This window comes from Phaseolus vulgaris, chromosome 7 (assembly GCF_051622355.1).
Source record: "Phaseolus vulgaris cultivar YP4 chromosome 7, ASM5162235v1, whole genome shotgun sequence".
Lineage (NCBI taxonomy): Eukaryota > Viridiplantae > Streptophyta > Magnoliopsida > Fabales > Fabaceae > Phaseolus > Phaseolus vulgaris.
The window spans coordinates 1931397-1953700 of NC_143504.1; the positions used below are offsets into that span (position 1 = coordinate 1931397).

The window sequence follows — 22304 nt, forward strand, 5'->3', positions numbered from 1 at the left end:
TTAAAAATGTAGTTGTTATGTTTTCAAATTTCACCAACAATTGCAACCATTATTGATGAATGAAATTTTCTTCCTTAGATAGGAAAAGAAACAAACGTGACATTAACTCTTATTTTTATGGTGTTAGAACTCAATTGTGTGAAATATTACCACAGTAATTCCTAATATATTTTAAAAACAATTAATTAAGGTCACATGGTGGTGCGCGTGAGTTTTTGTTTCCAAGTTTCCATCTCTATAATTGGGACGCAGGAAAAATGAACATGTTTTGGGTCCTAAATTTCGAGTCCTGAACAGTACATAGACTTCCCTACGAAATCGAAAGTGGGGAAGAGAATGGACAATAGTCTAACAACGTCTTTGAAAGGAGTGAAGAGGGGGAATCTTCGTCTGGCTCTGCCAAACTCATAAAAGTTTGAAGAAAAAGGATTATTTCGATTGTGCATTTATGCTACTTTGCGTATTGGATGCGTGCAGTGCTATGTCCTTTACACAGAATCCACATGTAACTATAATTGCGTATTATAGTTGCACCAATGCTTCTTGCTCGCTTGCTTATACACATGATTTCACTCGAACAAATGCACATCACAAGGGACAAGCTACATTCTATGGTTCAAATCAATAGAAAACAAAGGAAACACAACTCTAGAATACAGACATATAATTATATAATTATAAAACACAAGCTCAGTTTATACCATACCAAGCCTCTTCCAATTCCTTACGTACCAAATGTAATCAATTCCTGACATTCACTAATTGCATCATTACTACCTTAACCATCACAAATCACATCCAAACTACACAACCACTGAAAACGAGACTAAACACCACAACATCACCGGAAAAATAGTAGGACTTCCACCTAAACCCTAAACCTGTTTTACCTCTCATTTGCATAAGAAATCATGCAAGCCACATTTTATTTGAGGAATGTTAACAAAACACTTAACAATACATACTATTGGTCACAATTATTCAAAACTCTGGTTTAATTGATTTCAGTTAATGTTAAAGAATATATGTAAAAAATGTATTGCTTTTCTCGATTTTTTAAGATGAATTTTTCAATTTTTGTACTAGTTTGGGATTCGCATTCGCCCCAGCATTCGCAACCCTATAACTATTTTCAACTTTCCTCTACATAGCTTTTGCTAGTGGAAAACGTGAAAGACTTTCAAACCCTCATTCAACGAGGGATGAAACCGCCAGTGCCTGGAATGTGAGTGAATTCGGGACTCAGTGAAACACACCAGGACTCTCCTTTATATATGCTGTTTAATTAGCATTGTTACAAAGTGCTTTTCCAACGTTAATGTCAAGGGATGGACAAGTCAGCATCTAAGTCTAACTTGAATGACGCAAGCAAATTTCAGTACGGAGAGAATTGATTACAATACCTGCAAAATAAATTAGGACCAAAATTGCACAATTGAAGTGTAAGAACATACATTTTTTTTATAAATTTTTTCATGATAGACATCATTATAGGCTAAGCTAGGCTAACACCTTAAGTAACCACAATCATTCGACATCACATGAAAAAATATGAGGGGAAAGACAACGTTGCGCATGATTAAAGGAGATTAAGAGTACAAGTTAGAAATTTCCAGAACAGCTCAGAGCCATGATTACTAATTAGTCATTATCACAATACGGACGGAATGATCAACTACACGTTAGTAATGGTCAATTAGGCACGATAACTCTGAAAGTATGAATCGTGTGGGATCTACAATTAGTAGACAAAAGACAGACATAAAAACAACTCAGAAACCCAATCTTAACCTTTAATTTCTTTCCTCTTCAGCTCCATTGCTTAATAGTTAATTTACTAAATGCATAACGCCATTGAGGACACGAGTGTGACTGAAAATTAACCAATGCACATGAAAATTTCATATCACCTATTCCAAGTTACATTATACAACAGCAAACCTGGTATGGGATCAACAAGAATTAAAACCCGGATGACTCAACTAATGAGGAATATGATGCATTTTCGTCCAAGTTTGTAGGCTTCTTACTGCCGGTTTTCTTTGATGTTCCATCACTATTACTGCCAAGAGGTCCCACCTCCAGACCAAAAATCTCGTACAATTTTAATCTTTGGTGTTTAGCTAAATCCACATCGCCATCCCAGCAAGTCTCAGAAATAATTTCAAGAGCTATATCAATCTCATCTTCAGCCACAAGATTCCCATTTTCCAAGAGGACAAGGTACAGCTGTTCAGCTGAAGCTTTTCGAATCTGATTAACATCCACAAAGAAATAAAGTAAAATATGAGAAGCCACAAAGCAAGCAACATAAGTAACGTGACCCGCTTATTCAAAGCTTAAAAAGAAGTAATTACTCTTTCATCTTTCATGAAAAACACAAACACTTTATTTTAAAAAAAGAAACCCATCATAACTTTTAAATATATGTAGTTAATTTTTTTTATATAAAACAAGCACAAACAAACAATCTCTTAATTGTGAAAAAAAAACTATCTGCTTTGCATGGGATTGCAGTTAGGCGAAAACAATATGCCAAGTCGTGAATCTCATACTAGTGAATATCAGGGAATCACCTTAGGGTAACGATGACCAAGAAAATCAAGAAGTTGAGAAAAGGCCTTCATATTGATCGGTTCCTGAACTGAAGCTATATAACCAAGTATGGCAATACCAGCATACAACTTAGAGAAGTCCTTTGATCCCTTCAATTCAATTGACAGACAATCCAAAACAGCAGCACAAAAAGTTGCAGAGTGAGCCTGAAAATGCAAATTATTTATCAACATGTTCTCAGCAAGCATATGAAAAATAAGTACCAATAAATGGAAATTATAAAAACAAAAAACATCCCATATCTCATTTTCATAAATTAAAAATATGCACTATGATCAGTTTTCACTCTATTGTAATCGGATTATTTTCTTATCTTATTCTGTGCAATTCTTAATCCCATTTTAGCTCACATGATTCTGTGTTATTAAATTATTTTGCCACGTAATTCTCTCAGTTGTTTAAGCACTGCTACCTATAATATATCATACTTGTTTGTTAGAAATATAAGAAATATCTAATTATATTTTCTTAGAATATTTTAGAGTATCTTAGATTATCTCTTTAAGATTTCTTCTTTTATATTTGATTTATTTCCTTATTCAATTAGAATCTTTATAAATAGGAATATCTGATTAGAATCAGACTTATTAGAATATAGTTTACAAGCATATCATATTATGTATTTATTGTCATCAGCTTATATGAAATGGACTTTGTTGTGCAGTCCATATACACAGTTTTCAGCATCTCTTTTTCTCCCTTTCAACAATGCCATAACTCTCTACATAAAAAAATTACAATTATCCAATCAATGTCCAAGTTACTAAAATTTTAGATATTTTCCTGTCATGATAAAGAAAAGAGCATCAACTTTTGTAAAGCTTGCCACCACTATATACGAAAGTATAACCATCATATTATTTCACAAACAACAATGGAGGATGCACAGATAACCTTAATATGTGGTGGCTGAGTTATGTATTTTTTTTTAGAGGCATTGTTTCCCGACATTTCAACATTATGCCAACTGTTAGATATAATTAGATATTATTTGATATTATGAGATATTATAGATATTGTTAGATATCTCATATTTATGTAATGGGCTTAGCCCATATGTTTCTTTTTCCTATATAAACATAACCCTATGTGTTCAATATACACAAGGGATTTACCCTATTCTTTCTTTTCCTTTAATATGGTATCAGAGCATAAGGTTAGAGTTTAGGGTTTAGGGTTCAATTTTTATTGGTGAATCCACTATTCACTAGAATTTTTCAGCCACCACCCCCACTGTCTCGCCGTACCCGCCTCCGGACCTTCGCCGGACCTTCACCGGAACTTCGTCGGAGCCGCCGCCGGAATCGCTGTCGGAGCCTTCATCTTTGTTGCTCCCGCCAATTAACCGGTGACTGGATTTGTCCTTATCTTTTATGGCTTCTTCCGCTTCCGCTGCCACTATGGCTTCTTCTTCAGTCATTATGCCAGATTCATCTATTTATACTAATTACGTCAATGTTCATCTTTCCATTGACAAATTGGATGGAACCAATTATGACACTTGGGCATCAGATATTAAATTATGGCTTAAGAGTCAAGGTTATGTTGATCATCTTACTCATCCTACTCTTGCTGAAAATGAGGTTGTTCGTTGGTCGAAAATTGATGCTCAATTATGCATTGTTATCAAATCGACCATTCACTCATCTTTAAAACAAATTTTTCGTACCTATGAAACATGTTCAGAAGTTTGGGAACAAGCAAAATTATTATACACCAATGATACTCAACGTCTTTATGGTGTGTGTCAAAATCTTCTCACAATTGTTGCTCCCAAACGTCTTGATGGTACAATGGCAGAATATCTAGGTAAACTTCATGCTCTTCTTCATGATTTTAATGAGTTATTACCTCCTGCCTCTACTCCTTCTCAAGAACTAGAACAAAGATCCAAGTTCTTCATGTTATTGGGTTTACATGGTCTTCCTGATGATTATTCTCACGTTCGTGATCAAATTTTGGGATCTCCTATTGTGCCCAATTTTACTTCCACTTGTTCTACCCTTTTGCGCGTGCCAGGTAAACACACCGCTGATATAACGTCTCATGTTGATGACTCTTCTGCTTTAGTATCTCAGCATAATGATCGTACTCGCCCTCACAAGCCGGGCAAAGGGTGTCACAAGTGTGACCATTGTGGCAAACTTGGCCACAAAATTGACAGATGTTATGCCTTACATGGTCGTCCTCCTAGATCTGTTGCGGTTGCTCAAATTGCCCCTGTGCAACCTTCTACCATGGACCATACTTCAATTGATACCCCAAGCCAGCCTGCTATTTTCAATGAATTTCTTAAATGGTATGAGGATCGTCAGAACCCTAGTTCCACGGCTTCTGTTGCACATTCAGGTACATCTTTTGTTGGCCTCACTCACTCCACTTCCCATGGCCCTTGGGTTCTAGATTCAGGTGCCACTGATCACATTACCGGTAATAAATCTTTTTTCTCTTCCCTATCTACTACGGGTTATTTACCTTCAGTTACCATGGCCAATGGATATAGGGTACCATCACATGGTGTTGGTACTATTAATCTTTTTTCATCTTTATCTATTGATAATGTTCTTTATGTCCCTGGGTCTCCATTTAACTTATTATCCATTAGTCGTCTCACTCGTTCCCTTGACTGTGTTATTTCTTTTACCAAAGATTCTGTTACTTTACAGGACCGGAGTTCGGGACGGATGATTGGCATCGGATGTGAGTCTCATGGACTTTATCAACTACAGATCTCTGCACATGTTGGCACAATTATGGATTCTCCATCTCTCATTCATGCTCGGTTGGGTCATCCTAGTCTTGCCAAGATGCAACAGCTTGTTCCAAGTTTGTCTAATGTGTCTACTTTATCGTGTGAGTCGTGTCAGTTAGGGAAACACATTCGTAGTTCTTTTCCTCGTAGTGTCTCACAACGTGCTTCATCTCCTTTTGCCTTAGTTCACTCTGACATTTGGGGACCAAGTCGTATTAAGTCTAATTTAGGATTTCAGTATTTTGTTACTTTTATTGATGATTATTCAAGATGTACTTGGGTATTTTTAATGAAAAACCGTTCTGAGTTGTTTTCTATATTTCAAATATTTTACAATGAAATTAAAAATCAATTTGGAATTTCCATCCGAATTTTGCGCAGAATATTCCTCTTGTGCCTAGTGCACCTAACAATTCACCACCGCCGCCAACTCTTCAGGTGTATAGTCGTCGTCAATCGTCTCATCGTCCATCAGCAGACTCTATTCTGGTGCCAACACCTCATCCCCCTCCGGCTCCTATAGTTGAACCTCCGACTGTTGAACCTGATCTTCCTATTGCTATCCGTAAAGGTATACGTTCTACTCGTAATCCCTCTCCACATTATACTGCTTTGAGGTATATCTCAACCCTTTTATACCTGCCTTTCGTCTATTTCTTCTGTATCCATTCCAAAATCTGTAGGTGATGCCTTAGCCCATCCTGGTTGGCGCCAGGCCATGCTTGATGAAATTAATGCGCTTCAGAATAATGGAACTTGGGAACTTGTTCCTTTACCATCTAGGAAATTTGTTGTTGGTTGCAGGTGGATTTTTGCTATCAAAGTTGGTCCTGATGGTACTATTGATCGTCTCAAAGCTCGTCTTGTGGCTAAGGGTTATACCCAAATTTTTGGTTTAGACTATGGTGATACTTTTTCTCCAGTAGCAAAGATGGCCTCTGTTCGCTTATTCATAGCTATGGCTGCTCTTCAACAATGGCCTCTTTATCAACTGGATGTTAAAAATGCTTTTCTTAATGGGGATTTGCAGGAAGAAATTTATATGGAGCAACCTCCCGGTTTTGTTGCTCAGGGGGAGTCTTCTGGATTGGTATGTCGTCTTCGCAAATCCTTATATGGCCTCAAGCAGTCTCCTAGGGCTTGGTTTGGAAAATTTAGCAATGTTGTTCAACAATTTGGTATGACTCGCAGTGAAGGCGATCATTCAGCTTTTTATCGTCACTCGAGTGCTGGGTGTATCTATCTTGTAGTATATGTTGATGACATTGTTCTTACAGGCAGTGATCACCATGGCATCTCACAAGTCAAACAACACCTTTGTCAACACTTTCAGACCAAAGATCTTGGCAAACTCAGATATTTCTTGGGGATTGAGGTAGCACAATCCAATACTGGTATTGTTATCTCTCAAAGAAAATACGCATTAGATATTTTGGAGGAAATTGGGTTGATGAATTCGAAATCTGTTGATACTCCCATGGATCCCAACGTCAAGCTTCTACCCAATCAGGGGGAGCCTCTTTCAGATCCTGAGAAGTACAGGAGATTACTTGGAAGATTGAACTATCCCACTGTTACTCGTCCTGATATTTCCTTTGCAGTCAGTGTGGTGAGTCAATTTCTTAATTCTCCATGTGAAGATCATTGGAATGCAGTCATTCGTATAGTGAAGTACATTAAAGGCTCTCCTGGAAAAGGTTTGTTATATGGTCATAATAACCATACTAAAGTCGTTTGTTATTCAGATGCTGATTGGGCAGGATCTCCATCTGATAGAAGGTCAACTTCTGGTTATTGTGTCTCCATTGGTGATAACTTGATCTCTTGGAAGAGCAAGAAACAAAGTGTTGTGGCAAGATCTAGTGCAGAAGCAGAATATAGAGCTATGGCCTCGGCTACTTGTGAGCTTATTTGGCTTAAACAGTTACTTAAAGAATTGCAATTTGGAGAGGTTACTCAAATGACACTGATATGTGATAATCAGGCTGCTCTTCATATTAGCTCAAATCCAGTTTTTCATGAAAGGACAAAACATATTGAGATTGATTGTCATTTCATTCGAGAAAAGATTATATCAGGAGATATCAAGACTGAGTTTGTTAATTCAAATAATCAATTAGCAGATATTTTTACTAAACCCTTACGAGGACCTAGGATTGATTACATTTGTAACAAGCTGGGTACATATGATCTATATGCACCAGCTTGAGAGGGAGTGTTAGATATTATTAGATATAATTAGATATTATTTGATATTATGAGATATTATAGATATTGTTAGATATCTCATATTTATGTAATGGGCTTAGCCCATATGTTTCTTTTTCCTATATAAACATAACCCTATGTGTTCAATATACACAAGGGATTTACCCTATTCTTTCTTTTCCTTTAATACCAACCAAATTGGTTTTAGTGCACAAACAACCAACAAGTTTTACACATGTTAAATAAGAAAGTGATTGAGAGGTTAAATGAACAAATGAAGTAGCTATTTTGGGTGCATGATGAAGATTTAATGCATCTTAGAGATTTTGCAGAAAGTTACCTTCTCATATTAGCCATTATTCTTTTTTTTTTATAATTTTTTTCATTGTTTCAAACAAATATAAAGGATGACCACATAACCCACATATAAATATAAAGGAATACTTTATCAACAAACCAATCCAGAAATATATATAAAAGGAGTATTAGAGAACCTACTCACAAGAAATATGAAGAACAGAAAGGCAGACTAACCTCCATATTAAAGAATATTTTTTTGCTGAACAGGATCTCAATGGTCTGGAGTGCAGAATAAGTTCATCAGTATATTAGAGATCCATGGATAAACAGTGCAAATTGATTTTGTATAAATAAATTTGCATTTGATAACAGAGGAGGTAAACATGAGTATTATATATGAAACAAAAAGAAAATATCTGAACTTTTTTATGAAATAATTTTAGAATTCCGTTTAGGTAGGGTGCTAACTAGGATTCTCTATGCTGAAACATATAAATGGCTAGGAATTCTAATTGCTAAGAACAAAGATCCTTACAACCCATGGATCAGCCTTACCGAAGTGAATATAGTGAATTGTTGGGCCATTACGGGTAATCTTTATGCTATATCCTAGGGTACACCAAACCGTTCTTTTTCAGGAAGTCATTTGTGAAGTCTGAAATCTCTTGGTTTTGAGTGCAGTCAACAGTGTGCTTCACTAGTGTGTGAACATTGTACTGAGTTAGTTTTCTGTTTCCTCTGTTAGGTTATTTTTTTTCAGAATTAGTGATAAACAGTTTCTACTAGCAAAAACTAATACCCAGATAAGGAAAAGAAATACTGAATATGCTTCTTTATTGCCGAAAGAAAGTCAAGAATCATCCTAGAACCAAAGCATATGAATTTACTCCTAAAGAAACTTTCTCCCTTTTAAACTGGAATATGACCAGTAAACTGAAAATTAAAAAAAAAAAAACTCTCCATTTACACAGAAAAGGGTCTATTTATAGGAATTGCAATAAACCAGGTTACAGAAAAAATAAAAGAACTGACTAACAACCTGTTACAACTTTGACCCTTTCCTTTTCCTAAAATAAACCTACAGACCCTTTCCACCTATATATTTTTGCTTGCAGTCAGTCCTAACAACTTCTGTCCAGCCAGCTGACATGTGCCAACTGGCTGTAACTGTTTATTTTTCTCGTCGGGCAAACAGTTAGTTCAGTTCAGCCAGTTGGCTATGACTGTTTCTGTTCATTGTAGAGGAAGCTAATTAAAATGAAGATACAGAAACATTCCTTCCCTTCCAGGTTTTCTCTCTCCCACACCCTCTTCTATATATTTCTATGTGGAATTGATACTTAACTATCAGACTCCTTCTGTAAGAATAAAAGAAGCCATGTTCAACATAGAATTGACTGCTAGTCTTGCAATGCTATTATGCCTGTGGTTTCAACTTAGTCACATAATGGGCTGTTGATATTGGCTAGGAGACAGCACTTTGTTCACATTCAGAAATTTTGTTTTCTCCAAGAGAAAAAGTTATATAAATAGAATAAAATTGCTTGAAAATTCAATTTCACAAAGCAAGAATAATTAAGTATTGTTTAAGAAATTTAGTACCTTTAAAGTGGGTACAATAACTCTGTCACTTTTCTTGTATTGTTGGAGAACCCACAGGATGTCAACAGATAGCATGTAAACCCTAGATGTTCTTGTATTTGGATCTTCAGATCCAACCCCTTCTAGATACTCTAACAGGGCCAAGAGTGATGCCCTCTTCAAAGAATCTTGCAACCCACCAATAGATATAATCAAACCTGATAGCACATCTCTGCTATAACAACCAAATTGAAGTAACTGTATGAAGCGCGGGTAAGAATAGGAAGGAACCTGCAACAAAACAGCAGTCTTTCAACACAAAAATACTATGTAACCAACCTTGAACTGATGAAAGATCTACTTAAACTTACAGGCCACTGTGCATCTGCCTCCTTGGGAATGATTTCTTCTAACTTTTCTCGGAAAGGTATATAGGGAATATATATCATCTGGTTGTACAAAATTCTGTAGAGAACATTTGCTGCTGCTTCTCTCAGCTTATCCATCTTCTCCACAGCTTGCTTACAAATAGCTCCAACTAAATTGGTAGCAAGATTTTCATCAAATAAAGAAAGTTCTTGCTTGCTCTTAAGCATGCCAGCAGTCAAAGGTGCAGTAGCTTCAATTTCATTTGCAACTGATCTTTCAGACAAACAAATCGACTTGTCTATCTTGCAGAGCATGTATGTACATTTTTCCAAGCCATCTAATGCAGCCTCACGAACCCAAGAGCCTACATCACCTCTATTATCAACAGAATAATCATCAAGAGCTTTAAATAAACTGGTCATCACCTCATTCTTTATCAGTCTAAATAGGGAAAAATCATCCTCGACAAAAGAGGTAGCAGTATCTTCTCTTCCATCAATTAATGTTTTACACACTAATGTGAGCCCTTTGACAGCATTTACTCGTGCTTCAGCATCTCTGTCTTCAGGGTTTTGCTGCACATGGTAAAACATTGTTTAACACAATCATTGAACCTAAGATAGTATAATATATAGCATTTGCAAAATGAAGCACCTCAATTTTACAGGAGCCACAAAGCTTCAAAAGCACATTTCTCCATTGACTGGCTAATAATTTATATGGCAAAACCCCTAATGCCAAAGCAGATCCTCTCCTTACAGCTACATTTGGATCAGTTAACATACTGAGGTACTTTGCTGTCACATCATTTGTACCTTTATTATCTGAAGCATGCACGTATGAACAGATGTAGTGTTTCAGACCTTTAACAGCTGCATTCTGAACATCAAATGCTGATATTACTCGCCAAAATATAATGCCCAACTAGCATAAGCTGACAATATTAAACAAAAGTTAAAATGGTAGCACAAATTGCTTGTATCCAAGGGATAGAACCTGTATCTGAGAATTAGGATGTCTCAAATTCTCGTTGAGAGTATCAAGTAGGCTTCTCTTTGTCTTCTCTGATAACACTACTTTAGATATGGAGATGCACTCAATAAATCGAGAAACAGCAGCACGCATTATCTCTCCTCCCTTTCCACGATAAAGACGTGCTTTCTCAATAGCAGGAACAACACCAGAAAGACTTTTCTGTTTATCTGACAATGACAATTCAAAAAATGTGACAGTTGGCATCATAAATATTTTGAAACTAATCACCTTCATTAAAAGAAAGGTTTAACCATATGACCAATAGTTGGCAATAAAAACTTATCCAAATCTTACTATATATCTATCCTCACCCACAACCCACATATCTAATCCCTCAGTCAAAGACTTTTATACTCAAATAGTTCTGGCTATTTTGTTTGAAATAATTGATCCTTCAATCTCATACAAGAAAAAAGAGAAAATAAAATTACTCAAGTCGTTTGAGTAATAAATTGTGTGATTTGGTAGTCATATAATAACTTAAAAGTCAGATGGAAAATCGGCACATTTACAAATGAGAATATAAAGAGAGAAAAGAGGAAGAGTGTCTGATATTTTAGTCGTTATCTGAATAGTTAAGTCTCTAAAGACTAAGGCTTCAAGTGTTTATCTAATTTGAAAATCATCCCTTCAATTTCTAAAAGCAAGTTTAAATTGTGGACCAAACATATGAATGTGTATAGCCAAAAATATATTAACATAAGGAAGATAACAATTCAATAACAACAGCCCCCATTACTATTTTGGTTCTCTGGCTTTGATAGAAGAAAACTCTTTTACTTCCATTACTAACAGGCAGTAACAAAATCAAAAGTCACAAGAAAGTATCAACCTGAGGGAAGAGCAAAATTGTTTTGGTGTAAAGCTAAAACAAGTTCTCCTGTTGCCAACGTAGCACCATGGCGCATGCATAAATCTGATGAAAGAGTACAAGGAATTAACTTTTCCAAGACAGTGCTTGCAAAATACTGAGGATCATATTTTACAAGAAATGAAAGGGCCTCTGCAGCAAGTTCTCGCAAGCTTTTATCCTGAAGGTGTAATTTCCAAATAACTTCTCTCAAAATAAATTAAGTAACAGGAAGCAACAAATAAATTGTTGGTAAATGCCAAAATATGACAAATTTATGCCAATAAATATACAGAGACAAGGAATAAGAAATAAGAAATTAAATATAATTGAAATTTAAGGCTAGACCGTCCTCTTAACTCTTAGTCATACCAATGGAATAGCAAATATGTGCATAAGGCATGACTCCTTTTCATCCTTTGAATTTTTTTTAAAATAAGTTTAAGGAAAAATAAAACTACAAGAAAAATCCTAATGTATACTGCTGAATAGAAAAAAATTCGTCAAACATCATAATATTGACCAAAAAACATACATACAATGAAAATACCTATGTCATATCTCTTCTATTAGCGATTTCCCTAACAAAATTTTATTCGATTCAGCATCCAGAAATCAAGCTAGAGTGATATATGGCCTTCAATTAGAAAGTAAACCAAAAATCCATATTGCAATTGCAATTGCAATTAGGGTCAACACAGGAGCAGAAGAATTAGCAGCTAAGGGAGTGAGAGAGAAACATGTGATCAGAACATACCCAGTGACAAATTTTTCTGTCCAGCAGGTCATCCACAAATGGAAAAAGATATCCTTCATACTGAGCAATGGAAACAGCAACATGAAGATAAGAATTTACTCGTGAAGAAAGTGAAAAATAGTCAGCAGTATTCACTATGTCAATTCCGTGTGGATAATTCCCTTGTCTTCCAACATTCTCTTGAAAAGCAGCTGCCGCCGCTCTTCTGCAGTTAACCTAAGTATCACAGGTTAGTTAGCCATTCTTTTCACATGATATGAATATTCTAAAACAAATGTCAAGAGAAGGGCGTAAAAGGATATAAGGACCTCACGGTCGTAGCATGCCACTGTTAGGAGGTGTGGGGCAAACTCTTCTAAGATGTGCCTCATATCTGTATGATAATATGCACGTCCAAACGCCCAACATACATATGCAGCAGCATCACGTACATGAGAACCAACACTGTGTGGACCTCTACGAACATCATAATGTAGTGCCTAATAAACAAGACTTATACTTAATACCACTGCTATATAGTAATGTATCTCTCAAATAAGGGCTCAAACTTGAGTTTTTATTCAGAAATAAAACTAAAATGAAAAGTTTGGAACAGAGGCAAGAAAATTGTATTGCTAAGGAAGGATGCCTTAAGCTTCATAGGCATTATATAATATAAAATAAGACTAATGAACATTTAAGTAAGGGAACAATTGCCTTTTTTTATTTCCAAGGTCAAGTCCTTTTTTATCTTCTCCCTTTCCTCTACAGCCTATCCCTCATTTTTCTCAATCATAAACATCTGTTGAACACGTGCCTATAAAAGTTGGTTCAATTATACAGTTTATTTCCTATTTAGGGATTTCTTTAAGCTGTTTATGTTCTAAATGTTACATTGTTATGGCTCTGTTTTTTAATTTCAAGTAATGTTGTTATGCTCATAAAATAAGGGATTGTAATCTGATGTGGATTATGTTCTTTGTTTAGAGCCTTTTAATAAAATATTTGTTACTACCCCACTCTATGTTACTCATTTTTTTCTCTGCTTTTATAAATAAAATACTACAACATCAGAAACCCACTCTTTAAGCTGCAGATATGATAAAATATCCTCTAATGTACTACAGGATGACAAGGTTATCTGTAAGGTTCTCTGTTCTAGTTTCATGTTTAGGTAGCACATGAATAAAGTACTTCAAAGTTCATACAGCTAAACAGTTGTAAACAGCCAAGATAGTTTGTAGTCACAAATCTATGCATACAATCTATCCATTATTAACCACCTTCACAATAACAGGAACAACTTTTGGAAGACTAGCAGGTAAGAGCAAGCCTCTACGAGCAAGTTCAGCTAAAGCTAAGCAACCTCCATGCCATGAACCATCACCCTGAAACAAGTGTTACATGTGAGCTATAAGTTATAACACTGGTACCAGACAACTAAATAGTTAACACAGTAAACCTCTCATACAGTAACTACATATATGTAAACCTAGGTCAATGAAAATTTAACTAGTAAATTCCAGTTCTAAAGAAGATAAACAAACATAAGCTTAGTATCACACCTCGCCGGGTGAAAACAGCTCCAAAACAGACAATAAAACCTCTTGAGAAAGAGATGATGTCAGATGTGAACTTATGCGCCCAATACCTTTTGCTGAAGACCAGCGGACAACAGTATCCTACAATCCAATGCCAACATAATGTGTTCAGTGAATGATGAAAGCACTTGGAGAGAGAATAGGATGAAGAAAACATGATCAGCATAATTAGTTAGCACTTTGTGAATTCTTGTGATGCTTAAACAAGAGTATATATTGCTAATGGCATTTCCTTTTTATCACTAAAATTGACAATTCACTTATTTTCACTTTACTTGCTGATATTTTCAACATGAAGGGAAAAAAGGCATGACACGTACACCAGTTAAGTATAGTCCACATCAATTTTCAGACAGAAGTCCTTAAATGAAATAAGCTAAAAGCTTAAGCTGTTATGCAATATATCAATTGTGGTTGCTACAGTCTCCAATTCTAGTACTATGTCATGTGAAAGCTATGGACGAAGTACATGCTCAGAACTATTTGTAATTGTAAAGTGTTATTGATAGAGCTCTAGTACTATATAAAAGAACCAGTCATCCTAAGAGATTATACAGTTGAGCAACGGCCCTAGAATTATTTTGATAGAGCAATGCTGTTTACTCTACAACTAATATTATAGTATACAACGCCAATCACACTACATGTTTCAGGATCTATGGAAACCAGTATAAATACAGTAGCCAGCAGTGATACAAAGCACTACAATTCAGCAAAAATCCAGGAGCAGTGTTTTAAGTCATTTGAATAGACTCTCTATTTTCATAACTCAAACACAGACAACTGACTAATATCAAATAATGTTAGAGCTCTTTCATATTCAACAGCATTCATCCAATCTATTTGTAAGATCAGTGACATCATAAAATATGTATAATATTACAATAATTACACATCTCATACAAATTCATATAAGACATCAACAATCTTGGTTTTAGCAATTTTTGAAATAAAAATTTCATGATTAATGAATAATGACAGATACACAACATCAACCGAGTTATTACAACTTTCAGTACCTTCAATGGTTTTTTAACACAGACCACTTACAAAGATGTTAATTCAACCATTTCATTTCAGATGCAGCAGCAGCATACATTTAGACAAAATTTCATATTTTTCATTCACTATAAGAAAATCTCACCCTTTTGACATACCATATCCCTCAAACCAGATAACAACATCTCAATAATCTCTTCAACATTCTCTGGAACATCCATATCCTCATCTTCCCCCCTGTCTGACATTTCATTTGAGTTGGAATCATTTTCGTTCACACCCAAATTAGACTGATCAATTTTATTTGATGTATTCAAAGAAACATTTAGTTTGGCAACTCTTCCCTGCATGATAGGCATATAGTCATTAGGTACAAAAAAAATGGTGACAAACATTTGCTTATGATGTCCAGCTAAAAGTAGCCATAACACCCAGATATTTGTAACCCAATACTGATGGAAAAAGTACGAATGTATGTCACTGATACAGTCAGCATAAATGAAAGGGCCAAACAACTTAATTAATGCTAAGTTTCAATTTAACTCTTAGCAATTAGCACAACAACTCAGTTGACTTGGGTCTGTAACATAATAAAAATTATTTCATGCAAAGCAGCCAAATTTTCTGGCGGACAAATTATCTAGTGTGATACCGTAGCCAAAGTGCCTAAGGGACCATTGACTTCAACTCTTCATATTTCCATTATCAATAAGGGCTCTAATTTCATCCTCCAGTTCTGTTTTGAGTTCTACATTCTTGACTGGCATGGTGAGCATTTGTTGTTTTGTCAGCATAGCATGCATGTCTGAATGATGCATATAGCCATAATTTATTAATTACCGTGGCTTTGTATTCCACCAGTTAAAAGCAAAAATAAACAAATATGGAGAACATACTCACAACAAGTGAACAAAAACAAAGGTGTCATCAAACATTTAAGAAACGAGATCCTAAAAAACTTGGATCAGAGAAAAGCTAACCATATATCGCCATGAGGGCAAACGATGAGGAAGAGCAATAAGCCCAATTCGTTGGGTTAACTTCATCAGATACTTGCGGAGCAAAGGACTTCGAGCTGCATCTGAAGACTTGTACAACATTGAAGTGTCATTCCAAACAACAGGACTCACATCAAGCAAGAGATTCCGACTACCTGCCTACTCACAGATTTATATAATAAAAGTTAGAAACATTAAAGGTAACATAGGCACATGACAGCTTTGATTAAAAGTTATACACAAAGCTAGACATGCTACCTAGTCGTCAAGCAAACTGGTCCACCTAATCAAATTTAAATTATGGTAGTTGCCTTTGTTCTTGGTTTTTGTTAAACTCTAGGAAAAAAGAGAAACATTAAACTGTGTGCTTCTATAACAGCACAGGTGCTTTGTTTATATTAAGAAAAAGAATCTATACAATACAATAAATAGAGAAGATTTGATATCCTCTATTAACAAAATTAAGATATGGGAATAAATAAAAATATTCATAATAATACATATATAATCTAGATATTCCTGATTACATATAATCAGTTCATTATTTCTATGATTATAACAATTTTGAAGGAAACATCCCATTTGCATGAAGAGCTATAATAAATCATTAATATTTTGCTGGAATTGTCAGGTTTATCTGTTTTAGGTGATGAAGGAGAAAATAAAGACACGGAATAATAGAATATTAAGTTGATATTGTATTATAACCAACCCAGTAGCCTAAGTTTTAAGCTTGTTCCACCGGAGTTGGCTGGAAAACAACTTAGAGAAGTGCTAGAGAAGATGAAGAGACTACAATTGTTAGAGATACATCAACTTGACAGCTGGAATGACCACAAACAAGACAGAATTTTCTTGGTAATCAAGCATACCACAGTAAGATCCAAACTCCTCCAATTGAACTGATCTGGACAGACAAGAACTTTTATCTTACCAGGATTGTAGCTGAGTGACAGGACAGCTAATGTTTTTCTCAAACCCAAAAAACAAGAGTTTCAATTCAATACCAACTTGAAAACTTACCTGTGAATTTTTTTCATTTATACTTACACCATCACATTATTACATCCCAATATTTTAGGGAATCGAAAAACTACTTATGGAAAACATCCAGTATTTCCTCACCTACTTTTGATATGTACAGGCAATCAAATTAGAATTTCTAGTGAAATACAGACATCTCGACACTCCCTCTCAAGTTGGTACATATATATTATATGCATCAGGCTTGCTACATATGTATATTATCCCACAGAAGAATACCATAGTTGGTCATTAGAATTCACAAACATACTGATTTCTTTGGCAAGAAATTTTTAACAGATGAACTATCAATCTCTATAACATAATACACCCCTGGAAAGACCAGGATAGAGGCAATGTTGTGCATGGCCACTTGATTATGACAAACCGGATTCATAACATAGACCCTATTTTGTAAACTCACAATCAGTATGGTTTCGATGCTTTGCTGAAACTATGCAATCTAAGCAAAAAACAAAAAAATATAATAGATACTCAAAATCAAAGAATATTGAATTGATCCAACTGAAGATGAGATACAAATACTAACTAACTCAACAGTCCTGGTTATACTAATACTCAACAGTCCTATTAAATAAGTGAACATATCATGTGTAAGAATAAGATAAGCTTCCAAAAAGATAAGATCTCTAAATATAAAGCAACACAATTAACCACAACATAACATAAACTATCCTAGCGTATTATGCACCATTCTCCCCCTCAAATAATTTGTAGAAATCCTTACACAAATTATAGATGAAAACATTTTCATTTGAGGGTCTAAACAAAAGAAGACATAAAAAAACAAACCTTGAAAATAGCAGCCAGTGCTTCAACGACACCAAGTAACTGAAAATGATGGAGTAGATCTTCAGTTACAGAGGACATGACCGTGTGTGTCCACTCAACAAAGCTGAAGCAATTAAAAAAGTCAGTTTACACAGATGATGATTAGTAAAACAAAAGGTTATATACAACACAAATGTGAGCATGCACACAAGCCCAAAGATATCTGAAGTGATAACAGGTAATGCCGTGAGCTAACCAAACTCAAATCTAGACACTTTCAAGAGATCAAACAAAACCATTCATTATATTTGTAAACACAATCCACAAAACAAGGAGTCAAGTGATGACTTGAGATCAACTTTTGACTGACACGAAAATCATCTTCACACAAACAACACGAGACAACACAAATATATTAGGCAACCGCAGAGAAAGCTTAACTAACACTAAACAATCTACAAAACATACTGAAATAAACCTCGTAAAGGCTTTCGGCATATCAGGACGAGTAAGCAGCCTCGAGAGGACTAGCCCAGCCATAGTTCGCATAGGGCCAGCAGTTGAAAGGTAATCCTTACAAAACCCTAAAATTCTCAACACAAGAGGACTGAGCTCAAACTCAGCTAAACTCTCATCACTGGCAATACTGGTGTCAACAGTGGAAATGTCAAAAGGAACCAACACGAGTATATAAAGCCACAACAGCGTCACGCATTTCGCTTCCATTTCCCCCGTGCTTTCCTGCCTCAACGACGTCACCGAATTCGTGTGGTGACACTTCTCCAGCAGAGACACGGCGAGTTCGAGATCGGAAACTTGATGCGGAAAGAATTTAATCACAGATTTGTAGCCGCAAACCGTGACTAACGAATACACAATTATGCATGTAGGTTTGATTATTTCGAGAATTTCATCGGAAGCTGTTCCGAGTTCAATTGTTCTCGAACGAATAATGTTCATCAGAGGTGAAACTATCGTTTCGAGGTAGGGTTCCAGAAGTTGACCTTGCTCCTGGTACTTGTCCAACTGCATATAAGAAGAGATCATTATTCTTCAACAACAAAAAATAGATAAACGGATGAAGATAATCGGTAGTGAAGAAATGAGAGTACAATGGATCTGATTCTGTGGACGGAGGAAGTGTCGGAGACGCGAGCATTGGAAACGATGTCGTTGAGGAGCGATTTGACGATGCTCCATTCTTGGAGGAAGTACTTTTGGAGCACACTCTCCTTGGAATCCAACTCGTCCTCTTCTTGATTCATCGTCACCGCCGTCTCTTGAATCGCTTCCATCACCTTTGAGGTGGCTGAAGTTTTGGCGGGATCTTCAGTGCAAACAGAAGCAGCACTATTCGTCGGAGTGTTGAGTTCGAGTTCGATTTGAATCGAAGAAGGTGATCATGGGCCGGGTCTGGACTCTTCACCGCCGTATCGTTTCCTTCCAAATTTTTATATTTTTAAATATGTTTCTAATTTTTTTATTATTTGTATTTATATTTTTAAAGATGAGAGAATTGGAACAAAATCATAAAAAAAAATTGATAGTAAAGAAATAGTTTTTCATAAACTAATAGAAAAAAGTGTGTAAAAAAAACTATTATTAGTATAATCGTTATTAGTGAGGACAGGCGTGAAAGTGTAAGTGTATATGTGTTTTTTTATTTTTATAATTATCATATTTACTTTTATTTTATTTTTAAATAAAAAACCAAATAATAAGAAAGAATAATAATTAAATTAAATAATCAGAAAATATAAAATTATAATTCTTAAAAGAGGTAAACATATAAAATGTTATATGTATAATACACCAAAATTAGTTATAAGGATACTCATAAACATATAGAGTTATAAATGTAAGAGAAAGTTTACCTCTACCTTAATAATGTAGAAGTTTACAAATATTTTACATTTTGTAATAAACTTGAATTTAATTAACAAATGGTTTTTGGTATATTTTACCGAAGATTTATCGAATTAAGTTCTTAAAATGTTCCTTTTAACTTCATTTGTGAAAATTAAAACACTTTTTTCGTTAATATAGAATAAGTACATTTTTTGTTAAAAAAGTATTGTGCTTGATAATATTGTTTTCAATAATATATTTGGTTGACATTAATAATTTTAGAAAATAAAAAATTATTATCTAAAAATAAAAAGTTGAGGAGGTGATGTAAAAATATATTCATGAGGACTATAAAAGGTACCTTTACTTTTACACAAATAAAGGATTTTGAGTTTTTTTATTATAAAAATAAGAATGGGATGGGATACATGAGATTCGGACACGTCTTTTAAATTGTATATCTGTATTTGACACATGTATTTATAGGATACTTACCGGTAAAGTATCAAATTTAAAAAATATTTGTTAAAATTATGAGAATTTTAGCATGTTCTGATAGAAAAATACATTAATATTTTAAAAACTAAGATTTATTGTATAAAGTTTTATTATGATTATAAAAACAATGAATAAATCATTTTAAAAACATATTTCTGTTAAAAAAAACTAAAACATACTTGTGCACATAAATCTTTATTGTCAATTTACATAATTCACAATTATATAATATATATAGATTTGTGTATCAGTGTCTTACATTTTAAAGATTGTACGTATCTTCATATCCGTATCTATATCGTATCAGTATTTATACTACATATGTCAATATTTCATATTCCTAAAAGATTAATATAATTATATTTTTGTAACATGTTTTCACATTAATATTTTTTAATATAATTATTCTTGTCCAAACTTTTATTGTCTTGATCAAAGATATATCTTATTGTTGTAAAGATGTAGTTATTGTTTAGACTAAATGTTCAAAAGTGTAAACAAATAACTATCTTAATAAAAAAATTATGAAATTGTATTTATAATTTTTCATTTGTTTGAATCTTAATCCCTTCGTTAATAACAAGATAATAAAAGTAAAATGATTGGAGGGATACCAATGTCACATATCCTCTTTTTAATATTGTTAATTTAGTGCATTGCTTTTTATGTTATGGCACATGAAATATATATTTCAAAATTATTTAAAAAATTGGAAGTTCTCTCTTTCGTGGATAGAAAATAAAATTTTGTTTGGTTATAGGTTAAAAAGTGAATTTTAAGTCTAACTAAATATCATACAAACTGGATTATAAGGTGAAAAATATGAAGTTTACACCTACTTGTAAAGAATAAAATATTCTTTAAAATTTATGGGATCTTCAACCCTCATTCACGTCAAGGCTACCAACTCATGCATGAAAATATATAGTATTCTGATAACCATCTAAGATATGGATTTCTCACGGCAAAATATTGCAAATAAAAACATAGCAAAAAATTGCAAATAAAAAAATAAAGGAATTTGAATGAAATTAACACATTCCCAACAAATATGACACAAGCCTTAATGGCTTCCTCCAATTTATTTACCATGTATGAAAAAGGATTTTTAAAAGACATCGAGCAACAAATTATTAGACATGGATAAATAAATAGGTTTTTTTAAGAAAGTGGATTAAGTTTTTTTGGTCAAAATAAGACTGTTTTTTAAAAAAATGTGGATATTAAAAAATCATGTTAATATGTTATAACTTTATCTTAAAGAAGTTGTGCGTAAAATTTCTAACACATGAAAATAAAATCCTGTCAAATAATACGATTTTAATTTTTTTTTATATTTATAATTTTTCAAAAAAAAATCCTTACCAGAAAAAGCAAAAATTTGTAAATTTTCTATCTCGCATCATTTACACTTTTATTTTCCTATTTACCACATTTTTTTTATTTTCCTATCTAACACCAATTAAAAAATAAATAAATAAATAATAAATTATTATTTTTTTGATGATTTTAATTTTAAATACATTAAAAAATAAATATTTTTAATGTTTAAAATAGTTAGAAATATAATTAATGATTAAAGAAATGAGTTTTTTTTTAAAAAAATATATATTAAATGAATGATGTTTTCTATTTATTCATTAGTTATTTTTCTAAATATTTTAAATATTAAAAATATTTATTTTTTAATTCATTCAAAATTAAAATTATCATTTTTTAATTTATTATTTATTTATTTATTTTTGAAATTGTGCTAGATAGGGAAATAAAAAATAAAAGAGTGTTGGATAAGGAAATAAAAACAAAAGAGTGTTAAATAGAAAAATAAAAACAAAAAGATACTAGATTAGATGGGAAAATAAAAGTGTAAATGATGCTAGATGGGAATTTATCCGTAAAAATAACCTATTTCTTAAAAATTTCAAACAAATATTGTGAGAGGAAGTCCTTTAATTTTTAGTTGGTATTTTTTTTTTCATCCCAACAAATTATTTTCTGAAAAAAACTATTTTATTTCTTTTAAAAATGACTTCAAAGATATTTTATTAATTTTAGATTTACTATTTCAGAATTAAAAAATGTATAAATTTTTTTTCAT

General features: G+C 33.7%; 1 protein-coding gene across 2 annotated transcripts; it reads right to left on the reverse strand.

The window, feature by feature from the left end:
• Window positions 1–1786: 1786 nt before the first annotated feature.
• TTN1 (ARM repeat superfamily protein) lies at window positions 1787–19327 on the reverse strand. 2 transcript variants are annotated; one of them, XM_068634247.2, is made up of 17 exons: window positions 18973–19327; window positions 18339–18886; window positions 17882–17984; window positions 16028–16204; window positions 15206–15391; window positions 14013–14129; window positions 13731–13835; window positions 12777–12947; window positions 12469–12684; window positions 11694–11892; window positions 10823–11028; window positions 10481–10705; window positions 9829–10401; window positions 9479–9748; window positions 8111–8155; window positions 2577–2762; window positions 1787–2253 (listed from the first exon to the last, which is right to left on the reverse strand). In XM_068634247.2, exons 1-17 carry the CDS (start codon window positions 19153–19155, stop codon window positions 1963–1965), a joined length of 3801 nt encoding a protein of 1266 aa, XP_068490348.2. In that variant the 5' UTR covers window positions 19156–19327; the 3' UTR covers window positions 1787–1962. The 2 variants fall into 2 exon arrangements, with proteins under 2 accessions (XP_068490348.2, XP_090160989.1); XM_090304863.1 differs by having other exon boundaries at window positions 15193–15391; window positions 18973–19292.
• Window positions 19328–22304: the final 2977 nt, after the last annotated feature.

Coding starts and splice junctions, on each gene's coding strand:
- TTN1 (XM_068634247.2), bottom strand. CDS start 19,155: ATGGAAGCGATTCAAGAGACGGCGGTGACGATGAATCAAGAAGAGGAC. Junction 17,985..18,338: donor ATGCCGAAAGCCTTTACGAG/GTTTATTTCAGT, acceptor TAATTGCTTCAG/CTTTGTTGAGTGGACACACA. Junction 16,205..17,881: donor CACTGGCTGCTATTTTCAAG/GTTTGTTTTTTT, acceptor ATCTGTGAGTAG/GCAGGTAGTCGGAATCTCTT.